Source organism: Cydia strobilella, chromosome 6 (assembly GCF_947568885.1).
Source record: "Cydia strobilella chromosome 6, ilCydStro3.1, whole genome shotgun sequence".
Taxonomy (NCBI): Eukaryota; Metazoa; Arthropoda; class Insecta; order Lepidoptera; family Tortricidae; genus Cydia; species Cydia strobilella.
Window position 1 is genome coordinate 5,732,203 of NC_086046.1, and position 19,158 is coordinate 5,751,360.

Sequence of the window (19,158 nt, forward strand, 5' to 3'; positions counted from 1 at the left end):
TAATTAATCATGGTAAGACAACAATTAACAATTTAATAAATAATGTGTAAATGTAATAATTATGTTATGCATGTTAAATACAATTATGTACCTGTATTGATTGTGCATTATGGAAATAAAGAGGCTTATTATTATTTCTCTTTATTAATCTTTTTTCTTAAGTTAGGATTTTTATAATATGTATATAAAAGTAAAATATAAAACACTAACAAAACAATACAAAATACATATAAACACATTATAAAAAACCTAACCTAGGGTGCCGCCAGCAGCGAGGCAGGGCCCAAGCTGCCGGTGGTCAGGGCCGCAGAGAGAGGAACCGGCGGACTATCCGCGCCGTGTCCAAGATCACCGCCTTCTGCATCTGACCCTTGATCCAACCACCCAGCGAGAGTCTCTCTAGGTGTTGGTCGAGACTCTTCGCAATGAGACCGTTCGCTGACACGACTATAGGAACAATGATCGTCGAGTCAACATTCCACATGGCGGTTACCTCGTGAGCCAAGTCTAGGTACTTGCTGGACTTGTCCTTCTCGGCCTTCACGAGATTCTCATCATGGGGGATGGTGACGTCGACGAGCACTGCCCGGCGCTGCGTTCGATCTATCAGCACGATGTCAGGCTTATTGGCTACAATAGTCCTGTCAGTGATGATAGACCGATCCCAATAGAGCGTGGCTATTATTATTATTATTATCGTTTCAGAAGGGCTTATTACACTTTGCTAAATTTGTGACTAACAAGAGAGACGCCGCTATACGTGAGACGCGACGCTACGCTCGTGGTTTAATTTTAGAATCTTTCGCTTGCTCGGGTATCAATATTGGCCCGATCGGTTAAACAACTTTGCCCCCTTGTAAAACAAATAACTATTAATTGCTTACTGTCCATCTCTACAAGTGGATGCTAGCCCCTAGCTATCGGCAGAGATGTTATTCTCGTATCTTAACAGGCGAGCGTTTAGGAACTTTATGCAAACCAATGTAACCGTAACTTCAAGATCCGTAACAACTATGAAACTGATACCATAAATTGAACTGGCTCACAAGAGATGATTGTTCTTCTCTTCTCAGTAAGCTATGAAATTACAGGCCCCAGGAATAACGGACAAACATTTTGACATGCCCGAGTTATGAGAATTTACAACTGGCCCGTAAGTCCCGTAACAAACATCACAATTTCTTCGTTTCCTGAACAGCGCACGTAAACGTGATTTTTCCAAAAATAGAATTTACATTATATATAGGTATACATTACGTTGGGTAAACTACTGTTTTCTGATCTACTGGTATTGTTCGGTTGTGATTGACAAGTGAAGGTTGTGATTCTGCCAGCGCAAAATAAATTTCAGCGACGAAAAAAAACATTTGAACTATTGTAATTTCAACGATGTGTGGTTCTTGTGCAACTTCCTTTCATACAGGAGGGTTTGACCAACCACATGGTATCTTTAATGTTAACAAAACTGAAAAAAAAAAAATTACGTTGCATTGACCACGACGACCGGTTTGGCCTAGTCGGCAGTGATCCAAAGGCTACGGTAACTGCTTGCCATCAGGCGGGCCGTATGCTTGATTGCCACCGACTTGGTATGAAAAAAAAAACCTGCCTACGAAGCCGACGATCCTGGGTTTAAATCCCGGTAATGGCTTTTATTCGTGTGATGAGCAATTGATCTTTACTGCAGAGGGTTTAGTTTTGTGCAAGAATGTTCCATAATAATAATTTATTTATTTATGAGAACTCGATCTAGTAGGTAAACGATCGTGGCGTTCCAAGGGTTGACTTATTTAGTATGTATTATGAAACTTTCTTCCCTCTGTAAACATGACAAGAATCAACTACACAAATATGTATGCAACTGACATGTACATAAAAGTCATGTCACCGATTCTATTGCCATAAGAATAGGTAATCCAGAGATTGGAGCGCCCGTAACATAGATACGAGTATTAGGGCAGCTGATATTACATATATGAAAATAAACACTTATTACAGAAACTACTTTTGCGTAACTTATTCATAGCGGAGCGGATGGCTATTCACGTAATCGCAGAACGGAAATCGCAATATCGGCCAGTTCAAACTCTTCAGTCATTAATTAGATGAAACACGCCGATCATAACTCGGCGATGTGTTTAGTCTGTTCGGTGAGTGCCGGCATAATGGGAGTGGACTACAAACAAACATGCTATTTTTTCATACTTACGGAATCGAATATTGCTACGAGATTTATTTCAGGCGCTGTTGTTTTTGTAACACTTGCTGTAAGCTTCTAAGCATGTTTAACCTCGTGTCTGTGTATGATAAGGATCCTAACCGAATTTTGAGTCCATTTTTTCGAGAACGCTTGTTTTTGCACTATACGTATGTCAATTAGTTCTTAAGTAGTATTTAATTTTGTACGCAATATGGGTAAATGCCTGAAATAAAAGCTTTTTATTTATTTATACAGCACAACCGAGGTTTAAATTCACGATTTTCGTGTATCGTTTGAATTTCTTGATTTTTAATGTAAAAACACTCCAAGAGAAAGAAACATAATAAAACGTGTATTATATTCAACCAATCAATAAGGTATCCGACGTTAAAGTAAACAAGACAATTAGAAAACAAGATTTATTTAGTACTTTTCTTTTTGATTTTCCTTAATAACTAACAATTGACGGAATAACATAAAAATTAACTATTTCACGCTACCTTTGAAAAATATTAAATTGATGCGTAACATATAATTATTACATTTCAAGGCAAGTCGGTTTTTATCATAACAGTAGGTATTTAGACGTTATTTAATTTATACCTGCACATTACCCCTTTACACTCTTGTGGAAAATATATAGCATCAGGCTACCTGTGATGATGGCACTACTCCTGAAACAAAACAAAAACTAGTAGTAGCACAATCGGAAATGGACAAACCTCGAAATATCTTGGACGGTCATGAAATTTAGTATACAGGGTGGAAAAAAACAATGGGCCCTGGAGGGAAAGTGCCTTAAATACTTAAGTTAGCTCATTTTACTTACACATTCTTTTATTTTTAAAAAGAAACAAAACTGCATTCAAAGATGTTTTTTTTTCAGTTTCGCTCGAAAATAACTTGAACACATTATTTCACACGGTCACATGTTTTGAATCGAAGCAAGCATTATAATTAAAAGGCAGGTGTTTTACTTCTCGTCACGATATTTTCGCATTTGCAACCAGATGTGAAATCTAATACAAAAGTAAACTTCCTTGACAACCCAATTAGTTTTAACATTTTTCGCATTATATTTCGAAAATCAAGCATTTAAACAAACGCTATTCTCCTTTTCATATATTTTAAGAAGGCCTCTATATTCCTTAACTATGGTGGTGAGCATTAGGCTTAAATTTCAAGCAGTTATTTCAAATGCACGGATTGTGTTCCTGATGGTACGAGTAAGAAAGGTATCCGGAGTTAACGATATGTCTTTGACGGGCCTGTATTTGTCTTTTAACCTGTGAAACCTCATAGGCACGCTTACTCGGCTGACCTTAAGACATCACTGGAATTTCAAGCATTGTTAGGTTTGCAACCATCATTGTATTAAAAACATGGCTACCACGTTTAGCAAATGTTAGTTTTTAGGGTTCCGTACCCAAAGGGTAAAAACGGGACCCTATTACTAAGACTCCGCTGTCCGTCTGTCCGTCTCTGTCACCAGGCTGTATCTCACGAACCGTGATAGCTAGACAGTTGAAATTTTCACAGATTATGTATTTCTGTTGCCGCTATAACAACAAATACTAAAAAGTACGGAACCCTCGGTGCGCGAGTCCGACTCGCACTTGGCCGGTTTTTTCAAGGTACCAAGTGCGGAAACACTGCATCTGCCAATTTTTGTTTTGTTACTATATTGAAGATTGATATTCACATTGTGTGTTAAGTTTTGTTGATATGATAAATAACTCACCACACTGCTACCCGCGCCCGTTTTGAGTGTCTGTATACGTTGTACATCGATATCTTATACTCTCGGCTGTCTCGGAACTGACGCAGGATTTTATCAGCTCTGAAAAGTTTCAAATTTTCAATAGAAAATCAAAATGACGTATAATAAACTGCACTGTCACAGACATCATTAAACTAAAAAATAGAGGCGATGGCATGAAATATATGGTGAGTGTTGACCACGGTCGTTACAACCGTAACAACAATAAAAATAAAAATAACCGGCCAAGTGCGAGTAGGACTCGCGCACCGAGGGTTCCGTACTTTTTAGTATTTGTTGTTATAGCGGCAACAGGAATACATCATCTGTGAAAATTTCAACTGTCTAGCTATCATAGTTCATGAGATACAGCCTGGTGACAGACAGACAGACGGACAGCGGAGTCTTAGTAATAGGGTCCCGTTTTTACCCTTTGGGTACGGAACCCTAATTATACTTATGACGTTGGTTCCAGAGCACATATAGGGTAGTAGGTAGTTTTGACAGCTTAATTAGATGGCCATATAGGACATGCATGACGGTACTCGTTTTGCTGCACTTCGTGCGTCTTATTATATTCCTTTAGCCGACAATTAACTTCGTGTATTAGTGGGGTTTGACTATATTGGAAATTAAATTAACACTACTGTCGTTTTTATTACTACTGGGGCATTGCTTGTTAATTGTATAGACCAGATTTTTGTATTTCGGTCGGTTTTTAGGGTTCCGTACCCAAAGGGTAAAAACGGGACCCTATTACTAAGACTCCGCTGTCCGTCTGTCCGTCACCAGGCTGTATCTTATGAACCGTGATAGCTAGACAGTTGAAATTTACACAGATGATGTATTTCTGTTGCAGCTATAACAACAAATACTAAAAAGTACGGAACCCTCGGTGCGCGAGTCCGACTCGCACTTGGCCGGCTTTTTTATATATATATTTAATATGAACCGAAATGCCCAGTTGCAGGAGCATTCAACTTACGTGTACTGCGTAGCGACGGCAAGCAACGCTGAGCGACTGTCATGCGGCTTCACATCTACAGATCCTAGTCCGGCCAGCAGTGAAGCCAACTGTAACAAAAATGCTGCTGAGTTTCAGTTTTCAGGATCATATTCACTATGTCTAAAAATGCTATGCCCAGGTACTCAAGGGTCTACATACTTAAAGATTGATCGTGCGTTGTCTTCATCCAATGGTTCCCTGTCATTTTGGTCATTCTATCCCAGCCTTTCTACGCTGCGTTTTCCTTTAAGAGGGGGTGTAAAGCCAGGAAATAAGAACGAAATAAAAAATACGACGCGCCGCGCGAAACTTGCTACGGAAGATGTGGCGATCACGTGGGATTTCACCTTTTATCTCAATTACTCAATAGGGGATATTACTGCAATGTTCTGCCACCAGAGTGCAGCACTAGCCTTTTTAGTAAACCAATGAGTAACTTATACATACTGTACCTTTAACAGGTTTTTGACAAATTTTCAGAGATAATAAAATATGATATTGATGCATCAAGGCGGTTTGTTTACAGAGGACCTACCGGGAAACGCGAATCCGAAATTTCGCTATCTGCCTCTTTATCGCTCGAATACGCAAGAGTGACAGAGATGATAGATAACGAAATTTCGATTTTCTTGTTTCGCGATAGACCATCATATTGTGGCAGTGGCGCCCCCTACGCAGAGTTTCGCGTAATATTTCCTTTTAAATTAAAATATACTTCTGCATCTTTTTTAAAATATATGTCTAAAATTGTGCTCGTCAGATCCCTCGGCTTGTCACTAGCTATTTTGTACTAAAATTATACTGATATCGTGATGTTTTTCTATCAAGCGAACTTTAACCTTTTAAGGTTTTGGCTTGAGTCTGCCCTTGCAAATAAAGTCTTTTAAAGCCTGACCAGGAATATATGATCACGCGCCATGTTGCGGAATTTCACTGGAACTAATTTTTTCATACTATACTAAACTGTCACCCTCCCTATACATGAGAATGAACAGCGCCCTCTTGACAATGATTATATATTACTGGTCAGGCTTTAGTTTCCGTGTGAATTTACTCATAACAATTTTGCGTTAGCCCCTCTTTTTTTGATATAAGTAATACGACGACAATCTCTGGATAAAATAAGATACGTGTCATTAACGGAACAATTTGTCTATTGGCATGAGGTAGCAATTCTGCCGCGCTAGACGTATCCGCCGTATCTGCATTTGAAAAATCAATTTTGTACTTTAATGCGTAACAGTAAGGCAAACAGTTGACTGAATATTCGATTATAGAAACGAATGGCGGATATGCTTAGCGCGGTTCGCGGACTGTGTTGAGTGATAGGCATGCCCCTTGGATTTATTGCCCGTTGGCTGATTGCACGGATGCCGAAAGTGCAGCGGATGAGGGACTCGTCTGCTGGCATGTCTGGCAATTTATCCTTGTCCATGTATAGGTACTATGAATCTAAGAAATGCATATAGATAAACAGGAAGGTCATGGGGTTACTTGCTAGCTTAAACTATAGCTACACTGACATCACTTTAGACTTGTGAAATCTAAGAAAATTGTGTATTCGTTATAAAGTTACCTCTAAAATATCGAACTGCAATATTATTTTGTCAAAACTTTCAGAAAACTAGCAGCTTCCGTATAAAACTAAGCGTAACATATATGTTTAGTTCAACCATTCGTCATATTAAAAAACGTCACTCATAACATAAGCATAAGTCAGGATCACATGCGAAAGAATTACACAGGAAAGCATGGAGGTTACATAGACACAGTATACCTACACCAAAACACTTAAAAGCTTCTTGGCACAGTGGACACGACTACTCCTATGGAGCGAGTTAAGGCGTTCTTCTTGGCGTTTAGAATGTTTATTTGATATTTATAAAATAACATTGAAGAAATATCTGCCCTGTCCTGATGTCTCTCGCCCCGATCCACTACCGCTGCCGCAGCAACCTACCCCGCACCGGGCCAATACTAACGGCAAAGATATATATAACTCCGTAATAGATGGATACAGTCTAAGAAAAAAACGTGCCTCGAAAATCAAGAAAATTTGATTCTCGTTCAGAGGGCGCTACTAGCTTTGGCCTACTGTCGTATAGATGGCGTTGACGGTATCGTTTGTTATTTAACAATTTAACGCATATCAGTGAAAGAACATGGGTCAAAATCATAAAAATAATTAATGCAAATAAAAAAGAACATTTATCCATATTTAAATACATTTTATCGTATTTTTATAAATCTTCATTTTTAGTTTTAAAGTGTGTCGATAGATGGCAGTGAATTTTCGGTGGTTACAAAATTGTGGCCACTGTTTGGACGGAGCTATTTCTAATCCTTAAGTTACATTTCCTGTAAGTAAGTTTTCTTTACCATCGTGCGACGTGGAACGATAGAATATTGACCATGTAAATAGAGATGTTTTATTTCTCATGTGACAATAATGCCATGTATTGTACCTACTTGTGGGTCAAAACTTTTTAATTCGGATGAATTGTGTACGGGTTGTACATCTGAGCTGTACGATCATCGATATCAAAAGATGTACGGGTTGTACATCTGAGGTGATATGATTCTTGATCTTGATGGTTGATTGATATCTTGATGGAAACACTGATTTAGGTATATGTCTTTATTTATAACCAAGGTATATAATGAGTACTAGCTAGGAGCACGTATGTACGTAAACTAAAATATAAATCGAATTAAAGCGTAATCGCATAAACAGCAATAATTATTATAAGTCATTCATATATTAAATGCTGACGCGAGAAATGTGCGACGCTTGCATTGTACAAATTGGGTATGGATTTCTTTATCTAAAATCAATAAGAGCTAGGGATTAGGCACATATGCAGTTTAGGTGCGATTGTTTCCTTCGTGTATAATATATTTTAATGGTGGTGATTGCTATTGAGCAACTGGCACAATAATGCCATTGTAATATCTATCTATAGCCTACTGTGACACCAACGAGACTCTCGCAATGATCCACCGCGGCTGGCGATCGTTCTAGCATTCGTCGTATTTATATCCTAACCTTAAATCAACCTTGACAGTGGCATGAAAAATGACCATCCGTACATTTGAGAAATCAAACACCGTCGAGCTGATTAAAAAAACTATGCTGACGCTAAAATAAAGTTTCCCGTGACAGTTGGTCATTATCAATCAGTTTTAACTGGGGTGCACTAATGAATGTGTGGGTTAGGTTCTAAGATGTGTGTGTTTTCCGTTGGCGCGGGTCCAAACGGCACTTACCTGACTTTGTCACTAACACAGTGTTTCTGTGTTTCCATCTTGTGAACAGGTGGAATTGCGTGACATAAACTTGGACTAAACCGGTCTGAAAAGTCGCAGTTCTATTTTGGGAATACTTTTCTTAGTTTGCGTAGGTAAGGGTGACGCAGGGCTAGTGAAGTGGTCATGGTTATTAGTGGGAAAGCGAAGGTGTCTGGGTGATAGGCAAAAACTAGCGCTCTTTGCAAAAACCGCATTTTCCGTTTTGGTCGGATTCAGGCAAGCTTCGGTAGCTTGGCCAAAGGCTGGAGCGAATTCGGTTCGTAGCTCTAATAGCTTTCCATTTCGCACCAATATCGCAGCAAGTAGAGTTCGGACTCACAGCCGTTGGCTGTAAAAAAATTGATTACAAACCTTCGTATTTTGGCATCTATTATTAGGCTAGGCAACGAATGCTCATAATAAGTTACCTATAGAGGGAAATGCTTGGAACACAATTTTTGACTTCGTAACTTTGTTTGGACTAACTTTATGTGAACATATCAAAATGGATCAGGATAATTTTATTTTTGTTTTTACTTCGGAATGGTGTAATTGTGATATCATAAATGAATTTAGCACCCCTGATTTATACGAAAACGATCCACACACGGCCTAGCAGCTTCACTGATGTAGATATCAAGATAAAATTGAGAGCCCTAAATAAACTTTCAAGAGCGGATATCTCAAAAACTATACAAGATATGAAAAAACGACTAAATAACAATGTAACAAATTGAATCAACTTTCATTTTCTATAAGCGGCCATGTCGCTAAGACGCATAGTTTCCGAGATGTAATCGATAAACCGAAAAATGGGACCTTCAAACCCCCATCTCCCCCGGCTCAAGGGTTACGGCCGGGGACTTTTGATATGTTCACCTCCTAACTAGTCCAAAGAAAGTTACAGAGTCAAAAATTGTGTTTCAAGCATTTCCCTCTATACGTTCTTGCTGCTTGGCCTATATTTGTTTAAACTATTGCATGTAAAGTAAAAAAGTACAAATGTACATTCTTTACCAGTCAACCATTGGGTGAAAAAGAGACGTTTGTTAGGTGCAGATATTATTTGTTGTTGTTTTACCGTTGCCCACTAAAGGGTTAAGCACGCCCGGAACTCGCGACGTCTATATTTGTCGCTCGAGACAACGCGGACGCGCACGGCGACGGAAATAGCCGCTTGTTTACCGTTATGCAACTCCAGGCGGCAGCCAGGTTTCTGCTTATATGACGATGTAATAACAGTTGACTGACCGTTAATATACCTTATTTCTTTGGAATAGAGATTATGAGCAATTTATTAACCGTGACAACGATGGAATTGGACGCCAATGTTGTATAATCACCCGTTGACCACGAACGCTGTAAAGAGTTCGAAACGTCGGGATGTATTATAAATTCAATATACGCGATATAATCCGTTTTCATAGTTTTATTTCATGAGTAACTATCGCGGTAACCGAAGACAATATTATATATAATTTAGATTTTCTTTCACTTGAAGGTCACATATTTACCTACAATCCGATGTAATTCCATGAGTGTAAACGTTTAAATTGCCCAATGATTTGTAACGAGACTAAACATGGAATGTCTGTAAAGGGTATCTTTATTTTTCACTGGTTTCGGGTACCTACTCCCTATCTAAAAAAGTTGGGTATACGTGTATACAAAAAACCGGCCAAGTGCGAGTCGGACTCGCGCACTGAGGGTTCCGTACTTTTTAGTATTTGTTGTTATAGCGGCAACAGAAATACATCATCTGTGAAAATTTCAACTGTCTAGCTATCACGGATCATGAGATACAGCCTGGTGACAGACAGACAGACGGACACGGACAGCGAAGTCTTAGTAATAGGGTCCCTAAGGCGGCCTAAAAGTCCCATTACCCATATCGTCACTACTTTGAAAAAAAAAAACAACTCGTATCTGATTGATACAATTGATATGATGAACTGATTTCAAGCTATGCTATCATTTGCTATGGACGAACAAGACCCTATGATTGGTTATTGAGCAGAGCACCATCTCTTAATCACTAGGAGTACAGGTCACCCTATTCTCACAGTGGAAGTCGTTATTAGACAATAGAAAGATACCTCAAGCAAAAAGCTCTTAAATATTAACCAAAATTATAGTTGGTCAAACCAAATTGTCAGTAAATAAGAACAAAAAAACCTATACTCATTCTTGTCTTTTGGGTGCTAGTACTAGTGTAAGGCAAATATAGTATGATTCTCTCTGTTTATGTTTGAAATGAGACCTTTGACAAACTATAGCATTTTTGTAGCTAGCTTCCGTGTTGAAATAATCGGTACGAGCAATTTCAAGGTGGTAAATTAAGATCCATAGAAACGTTAAGTACTTATAATTTCAACTAAAATAATATTATTTTACTGAACCAAAGATAGATATAACTCCGTAATAGATGGATACTGTCTAAGGAGAAAACGTTCTCGAAAATCAAGAAAATTTGATTCTCGATCAGATGGCGCCACTACCTTTGGCCTACTCCCAGATAGATGGCGTTGACGGTTTCGTTTGTTATTTAACCATTTTAACGCATTTCAGTGAAAGAACATGGGTCAAAATAATATAAAAATAATTAAAACAAATAAAAAAATAATTTATCCATATATAAATACATTTTATCGTATTTTTATACATCTTCATTTTTAGTTTTAATCGCGTGTCGATAGATGGCAGTGAATTTACTGTGGTTACTGGAATTTACAAAATTTAGTATGACAGTACCGCTCTATCCTATTATATCCTCTTTGACTGAGCTAAGGCTACGATGGGTAATTTATGGGACGTTGACCCATATAGAGACCGCGCGAGTTGGAGGGTCTGCCATCCCGTGACCCGAATCAAAAACGTTAACAATAGGGGGTATTGCAATGTTCTGCCATCACAGTGCAGCACTAGCCTTTTTAGTAAACCATAGTTTCGGGGTTGGTCCCATAGTAAAAGTTGCTCAGTATAATCCCAAAACCTCCCTGGCAACGGGAATGCACTTATTTTTTAGCCACCGTGTATATACTGTACTGTGCCTTTAACAGTTTTCAGAGACAATAAAATATGACATTGAAGCATCAAGGCGGATTGTTTACAGAGGATCTACCGGGAAACGCGAATCCGAAATTTCGATATCTGCCTTTTTATCGCTCGAATATGCAAGAGTGACGGAGATGTTAGATAACGAAATTTCTATTTTCTAGTTTCGCGATAGACCCTCAGATTGCGGTAGTGGCGCACTCTACGCAGAGTTTCGCGTAATATTCACTATTCACGCTTCTAAGCATGCGCTGCCCCCTACTCTTCACGCTGGCTCTATAGACCGCGGGCCAGGAACAGATTTCCATGACCAATCGCCTCCCGGGCGAAAACTTGTATAGTGGTTAACGGCTATGTATGATGAATCCTCGTGAACGGCAGCCGCCGCTCCGTTGGTGGGTTGAGGAATGGCAGCCACCGAAACGCGTAACACGGTCTTTCCACCGCGATACAACCGGCTGACGATTTGTTTTATTAACAATAGCATCTAAACTATCATCGCGTCCAGCTCGAGTTGGGCGTGCGTTGGGGCGACGCGTGCGGCGTGCATGTTAAACAAATGCAAACGTATAGGAGCGGCCTTAGTGCGCGCTGCTCACATCGCTTGTGAGCTCGACGCCACGCTGCACGCCTCTCCAAGCGAGCGTCCACTCAGGCCACACTTACCTTTTCGACGTTAAGCACCCGTTCTTTCAGGGCCCTGACGTGCAGCCAGTCGGGCCGCTGGCGCGGTGGGTCATCACCTTCTAGGTTCTATAATCATATGAAAAGGGTATGAGCTGAAATTCTTTCTCGCTCATAATCAATAGGCTAATAGAATTGTTTATTCCTTTTGGTGAGAAAAATAACCATTTAAAAAAAACAGTAAAAAAAAATATTGTTTGAAACAGTAAAAAAAAAACTGTTTAAAACTTAAAAGAGTCAAATATCAGTACTGTATTTTGTTTGCGTTAAACCTATGTTGTTGGGAGTCGTTGGAAAGGGTATTCAAAACAAAAAACCCTAAAACAACAATTTTTTTTGATAAATGTGAATATTTTCGGAAACATACCAAAAATACAGCTTTAGATCACGCTTTATGCTTTTAATGTATTTGACTGCTCTATTAGCGCCTCCGAGGGCACCACTGGCTCGAATTTCATTTGTTGATGTTTTCGTCGTTTAGTAACCCAGGCGGATGAATCAGCCACAGAATAAGTAATAGTATTATCATACAGAACGGCCACGCACCGCCCCGCCCCGATTTGAATTACCTCGCCCTGCGACAGCAGATTGACGACCTTTTGCCGACTGCTCAGTACTGTTTTTAAGCAATGACGCATGCCGCGTGTACAGACGTGCCGTTCACACATAGACACGCAAGTGATTTTTGATGTATAGCGTGTCCGCCCAGTGAATCAGCTTGAAGACTTCGACTTACCATATACAGAATAGCGCCCCGTATGACGTTGACCTTGCCGCTGTAAGGAGCCAGCGCCGCGAGCGCCTCCGCCGGCCCCACCGGCCGGAACTTGCCGATGTTCTCGCACGCCGCCCAGTGCCCGAGCCGGGTGAAGCAGTAGCCTGGAAAATAAACAACCAATATTCAACTCTAATGCTATCAAAATAATAGCTATTTCAACACACTCGCTCAGTAAATGTGGAATTGAACGCAGGATTAGCGGGAACTATAGAAAAAGCGTTTTCCCTAGGAAGTTATGAAGTTTTTAGTATTATAATTAACAGTTTTTTGTCTTTATATTTCATTTTTGTATCGCAAGTTTGATGAAAAACATTGTGTGTAACTCGGGGCGTAATAATATTGCAAACTCAAGTCTATAAACCGCTCCGGCAAGCCGTCGCGATTTAACTATACTCTCGTTTGCAATATTTAACTTACGCCCCATGTTGCACTATGTACTATTGTGCCAGTAAGTTGAACTTGCACTGTTAGCGAGATTTAGACTAGCAAGAACTTGCATGCAATTTACATTACATTGCTGACTACTAAGGTAAACTGCATTCAATATGTTTATCAGACACCGCAATCTAATGAAAATTGCATGCAAGTTCTTGCTAGTCTAAACCTCACTTTAGAGTTAGACCGGGACAAATCTGCAACGATTTTGATAGCACATGTGATATCAAAATCGTTGCAGACTTATCTTGGTCTAACTCTAGCATGGAGGTTAAGCATTTAGAATTTTTAAAATACCACGTGGCAAACAAGCATACGGCCCGCCTGATGGGAAGCAGTTGCCGTAGTCTTTTAACGCCTGCAACTCCAGGGGTGTTACATGCGTGAATGTGCCGACCCGTTAAAAATCTGTACACTTCTTTTTAAGAACCCCATGGGAGCTCACTTCACAGTCTGAGCGTCCGCGGTGGGAGGCAATTACACATTATTTTACATTTAGCAAAAGGTACTTTTTTTGCATAAAATCATCAAATAACTGCTTGCAATATTAATAAGTAAACTATTAGCTATAAAATTACCTGAACAATAAGAGTCCCACCCCGCTTCATGGTAAGTTTGCTGCACATCAAATGGCGTACTCAGCTTTATAAGGTTTACCCCACTTTGTAATTTCTTGCATTTCGCTTCCGAGAAGAATTCATATAGGCTAAAAAATGAAAAGAAATGGTTAACTAATAATACATTGTGTTTGATTAAGTATTATGAATATTTTTTTATTGGTGGCTATGATGTTTGTTTTGTAATATTTTTTGTATGCATGTGCCTAGTTTTAAGACTTCAAACACTGTAATATTGTTATTGAATACTTAAATAGTTTTTTTATAATGATTTTATTCTGTTTTTAGTAATTGTTGTTATAGCGGGAACAGAAATACATCATCTGAAAATTTCTACTGTCTAGCTATCACGGTTCATGAGATACAGGGTGACAGACGGACAGACGGACGGACAGCGAAGTCTTATTAATAGAGTCCCGTTTCTACCCTTTGGGTACGGAACCCTAAAAAGAAACATAATTTATTAAAGCCGTCATTATGGATAAAGCTGTAGCTGTAGTTGGGCCGTTATTTGAATAGACCACTATTTTTAATTAAACAGGTGACTTACTCTTGTAATGCATTTGATTTCCACACTTCATCATACGACAATTTCTTAGCCATAACATGAGAAATATATTTGGTATCAAACATATTCGGAAACATCTTGTGAATATTGTTTTTAAATGTTGAATATTTCTTAGGCAACGGTCCTATAAATTGATTATGGAGTAGCACTGTATCTATGAATATGTTGTGGCCGACGATGGGTTTTTGATGTTGCTCAAGGATTGAGATGATTTGAGAGAAGCCCAGTAGGTGGCTCATGAGGTTTTCTTCTAGAATGGCCAGCGGAACGTTGTTTGCGCCTTCTACGTATTTATCTTTGTATATTAATACCTGCAACATAATAGTTTGTGAAGGTGTATACACACCACAGTTAAGGGTCCCCGGCAAGCTCGGTTCTCCATACAAACGTAGTTACGCTCTCATTTTACAACGAGTAGCTAGTTTGTTCTGAAACTTTCAAGTAAAAAATCAGTCGTTTTTTGGCTGTACCTCGTTTTTCTAGCATTAGAAGAAGGGTAAACAATCTTGACGTGTATTTTTATAGAAAAACACTTGAAAAATAAGTCACAGCGAATATACTGTAATAATTTTATTATATAGCAAGGACATACATGTACCTACATTCTTTTGGTTTCATAAGTAATAATAGTTACTATTGTTTTTAAAGCGTTTACGATAATAAGACTCGTTAAGATTGTTTACCTTTTTTCTAATCCTAAAAAACCGAGGTAAGTATAGCAAATATCGATCCATGGAAGTCGAGGGAATCTATGACAATAATGTGTGTCACTGAATTTGTACCATTATTTAAAATCATTTATTACACAAAAATGCTAGTCACATTTATATTTTAAAGCTAGTTTAAAGAAAGTTCGTGTAATAAATGATTATAACTACAAGCTTATAGATTACCTTGTTACTATTACCTAGGCTATCCGTGGTGAGGACCTCTGGGAAGCGCAGCCTGATCTCATTGTGGAGGACGTATCGGAGCACTGGACTCGCTACATCTATATACATAGTGTCTTCTTCTTTGTCACTCAACCATCTGAAACATACATGCATATGTGAATAATTATAAAAACCAAAATTTAACATAATATTATGTACTTATCAAAAAAAATATTTTTCTCATTGTGTCTAGATTTTTTATGGAAAAATTTGATTTGATCTGATCGCGACACTAGATTTAGATCTGGTTGATATTGTATATGCTTGAAAATGGACATCCATAATAGTATTATCTCTTCAACAATACTGTTAATTCCTTGTCTAATTGAGATTATATTTGCTCACAGTTTAAATGAAACTTAAGTTTATTATTTTTTATTTAAGATTGAATTTGCTGTTTGCGATGCCCTCACAGGGTTCATGTTTGAAGCATCTATTGTAAACATTATCATCTGTATAACAACATGAGTGCAATAAATTACTTGATTACTTGATCTTCAATAATCATAAATTTTGAGATGTGGCCGTATAGCAGGCAGGCAACGAAATATACAAAAAATCATAAAGTGCATACTTAGAAACGTCAGAGCAATGGCTCTGCAGCAGCTTCTCATCCTCCATCTCTAGCATGCGGGTGAGGTTCTTGAACATCATGTTGTCAGCAAGGTGTTTCCGCACCTGGGCCTCCTCTGCTTTGCTGAGGTACGGGATACCGTCATATGTGAACTGGAATTGCAGAATAAATTACGAATTAAAAATTGCATTTATAAAAACTGCTTTATAAAATGTACATTCCTTTTAATTTACATGGCATCTATATCTAGCATACCTACACCATGTTTATGGTGCCAGCATATGGTTTATAGTGAGTTGCTTTTTCATCAGTAGTGGTAAGAATCTATTCTTAATGTGCAATTTCCATTTGATTGGATAATTGAATCACTCAACTTCAAACTCGAGTAAATCCAACTGTCAGATTATGTGATTTTGCTATTAAGAAAAGGTAATAGGGTAGATATTTCCTATGAGGGTTGAATAAATTTATATGAGTTAAGCGACACAATTGTTACAATTAGTGGCAAGGTGGGTTTCTGGTTTTGAGCGCCATCTTGATAGTTAGCCTCGTGATTAATTCCTTTGTTTTTTGCTCATTAATATTGTTCAAAGTGTAATATTGTTAGCTTATTATGCAGTAAACTAATTTGGTAGTGTGCAGTAAATGGAGAATTAATCTTGAAGCGCGTTTAACCACCATTTTGGAGTCAATGGCTGGTAGCCCACATGCTTCTTGTAAAGTCCAGCTATTGATATACAAGAGCTAATAACATCACCATACACTGTCTTCTACTAGCCATACAATTTTAGTAGTATTTAAAGCTTCTAAGACCTGGCGAAATAGTCCCACTGAAGCCATAATTTTAAAAGACTGAATGAATGAATAGTGGAAAGGTGTGACTTGCACTTGATTCCCAACGGTTTGCCAGTTTTAAAACTTTTTAAATATCTATAGCATAGAAGTGTGAAATTTTCAATATCTTACACCACACTAAGTGTGTTAATGGAAAACAGGAACATGAATATTTACCTTGTTGAAGTTAAAGTTGTGCCTACAAAGAAACCTGAGTGTGGAAGCCTGGAATATAAAAGACTGGTCTACATCTCCAAATGCCTGCGGACAGAGATGGAACGTATATCCCGTAGCTACGTATGTATCATGTTCGCGGTCATACTGGAACATTGTCAATCCCACTTGGGTCATTATCATTCTACCCACTTCAGATTTTATTTTGTCATATCGTTCTTCATTTGTATCAAATAACCTGAAATCACATGAATATAAGTAACTAGTACGTTACTTTTATTGAGTAAATCTGTTTTTTTTTTTTTTTTTTTTATGATGAATAGGCAGGCGTTTGACCACGATCCCACCTGATGGTAAGTGATGATGTGGTCTACGGTGGAGCACGCTTACCTATGAGATACCTATTAACTCTGTAGTAGGAATTAGGTGATTTATAAAATATTATCAAGTATATTATTATTTTATAAACAGAAAGCATCTTTGAATTTTAATAATCTGGTGAAATATATAAGTAAGTGGAGTAATTCTATCTTTTTACCGGTGTTTGAAGCACTCTCCTGATAATAAGGCCGTGAACTCCGCGTCGAAGCCCACAAAACAAGACTTCTTCAAGTTTTTACTTATGTTATCGAATTGTTCGACAAAGTTCTTCCTTGTAATTTCCATTTTAGTTGTAGTTCATTAAATTATAATTTAATTAGAACCTAAATACACAAACAGATAACAAGTGTGAATTATTATTTACAACCGCGAAAATGAGATTGCTTATTTTTGTATTGCAAAATCCGCATTATCTGTAAATGAATGACGGCGTCAAATTATAGTCATGTTGACGTTGACGTTTCGCTTCACATGTCAGTTTTAGTTATTTGAGGTACTAAAATTAACACTATTAGAACAAAATAAACAAAAACACGAAATTGAACGACTCCAACATTGATAAAATCTGATATGATAGTTACTCATGAAATAAAACGATGAAAACGGATTTTATTCATATTCATATTTTTTTTTTGTATTAATCATACATTGTCATGGATGCGTAATTTACATTATTAATATTATTATTTACAATAGATATGTCAGAAATATGTGCAATTAAAATTGGGTTTCATTAAACATTAGAACAACAATAATAACAAAAAAATAATAATAATTCAATTGTCAATAAAATAATCATACCCCGTACGCGCGTATACGCGGAAATATACGTGATATAATCCGTTTTCATAGTTTTATTTCAATGATAAAATCTGCAACAAATCAGAGGGCCTACCGCGTACCACGTTCGAGGTGTTGCTTCTCTGTCGCACTTGTACATTCGTACGTAAGTGTGATAGGGAGGCAACACGTCGGACGTGGTTCGCGGTAGGCCCTCAGGTTTTAACATAGAGCTATTGTCCCATTGCGTATGTTCTGTCCCTCACGGGCGCACGCGGTAGGCCACTTCTATAGGATCCTACCTTCTATGGTTCCGTTGAACCAAGTTTGAGCATGGTTTGAACGAGGTTTGAAGTGGAACGTATCGAGTATCGAGTGTGTTGCCTTGACTTAAAGCTACTCCAGACTACACGGCTTCGCGCCGTGATTCGCGCCCGAGTGTGGAGGGTGCTTAATATGAATGGTATTTACTGAAGACGTTTACTGCATAATAATAATAATAAAATGCTTTATTGTGCACACTACATAAAAAAGATACAGAAATTGAGAAATAGTATAGATTGTACAACAAGGACATAAAGCGATCCAGCTTTACCCAAGGCAATTTATTGGTCCGAGCGCAACGAGGACCCAGGAGGAGCTCAAGGAGGATAAAAATGGACATTTATGCCCAAATTATACACTGCTTTTCACTTCGATCGTGAGTAAAATATACAAAAATATTTAATATTTTAGGTTATTTTACCATATTTCTTCAAGAATAAAGAAAATTGTACTTGGGCCGGTCGGGGGCGCGGGGCACGCCGATCGGGAGCGCGCCGGTCGCCGGTCGGGGGCGCGGCACGCGCCGGTCGCCGGTTGCCGGCAGGGCTGGCAGTTTGTATGGCAGATTTTGGACTTTATTGCTGAGTCAATAAGGGTCGTAATAGATGATTTTATTTTATGCACTAGAGCTTAAAAAGCGATTTCATGTTGTCTACGCACGACTTAAAGTCGAACTTTACGAGCATGAGAAGTAAAGATATAAATTGGTAGGTAACAACAGGCGGACTTATCGCTAAACAGCGCGAATTGAACTTAATGTACTGAAAAGA

General features: G+C 38.4%; 2 protein-coding genes across 3 annotated transcripts in view; one reads left to right on the forward strand and one right to left on the reverse strand.

Annotated features, from left to right (window-relative positions):
- The window catches only part of LOC134742379 (probable tRNA (uracil-O(2)-)-methyltransferase), a 300,106-nt gene that overhangs the window by 152,656 nt on the left and 128,292 nt on the right, over positions 1 to 19,158 (forward strand). The gene's annotated exons all lie outside the window — the stretch shown is intronic.
- LOC134742029 (pre-piRNA 3'-exonuclease trimmer-like) lies at positions 2,664 to 17,684 on the reverse strand. The gene is made up of 11 exons (XM_063674949.1): positions 17,442 to 17,684; positions 16,907 to 17,141; positions 15,896 to 16,047; positions 15,283 to 15,418; positions 14,372 to 14,700; positions 13,783 to 13,910; positions 12,728 to 12,870; positions 11,974 to 12,060; positions 4,945 to 5,033; positions 3,942 to 4,040; positions 2,664 to 2,874 (listed from the first exon to the last, which is right to left on the reverse strand). The coding sequence occupies exons 1-11, from the start codon at positions 17,567 to 17,569 to the stop codon at positions 2,811 to 2,813; spliced, it is 1,590 nt and encodes a 529-aa protein (XP_063531019.1). The 5' UTR covers positions 17,570 to 17,684; the 3' UTR covers positions 2,664 to 2,810.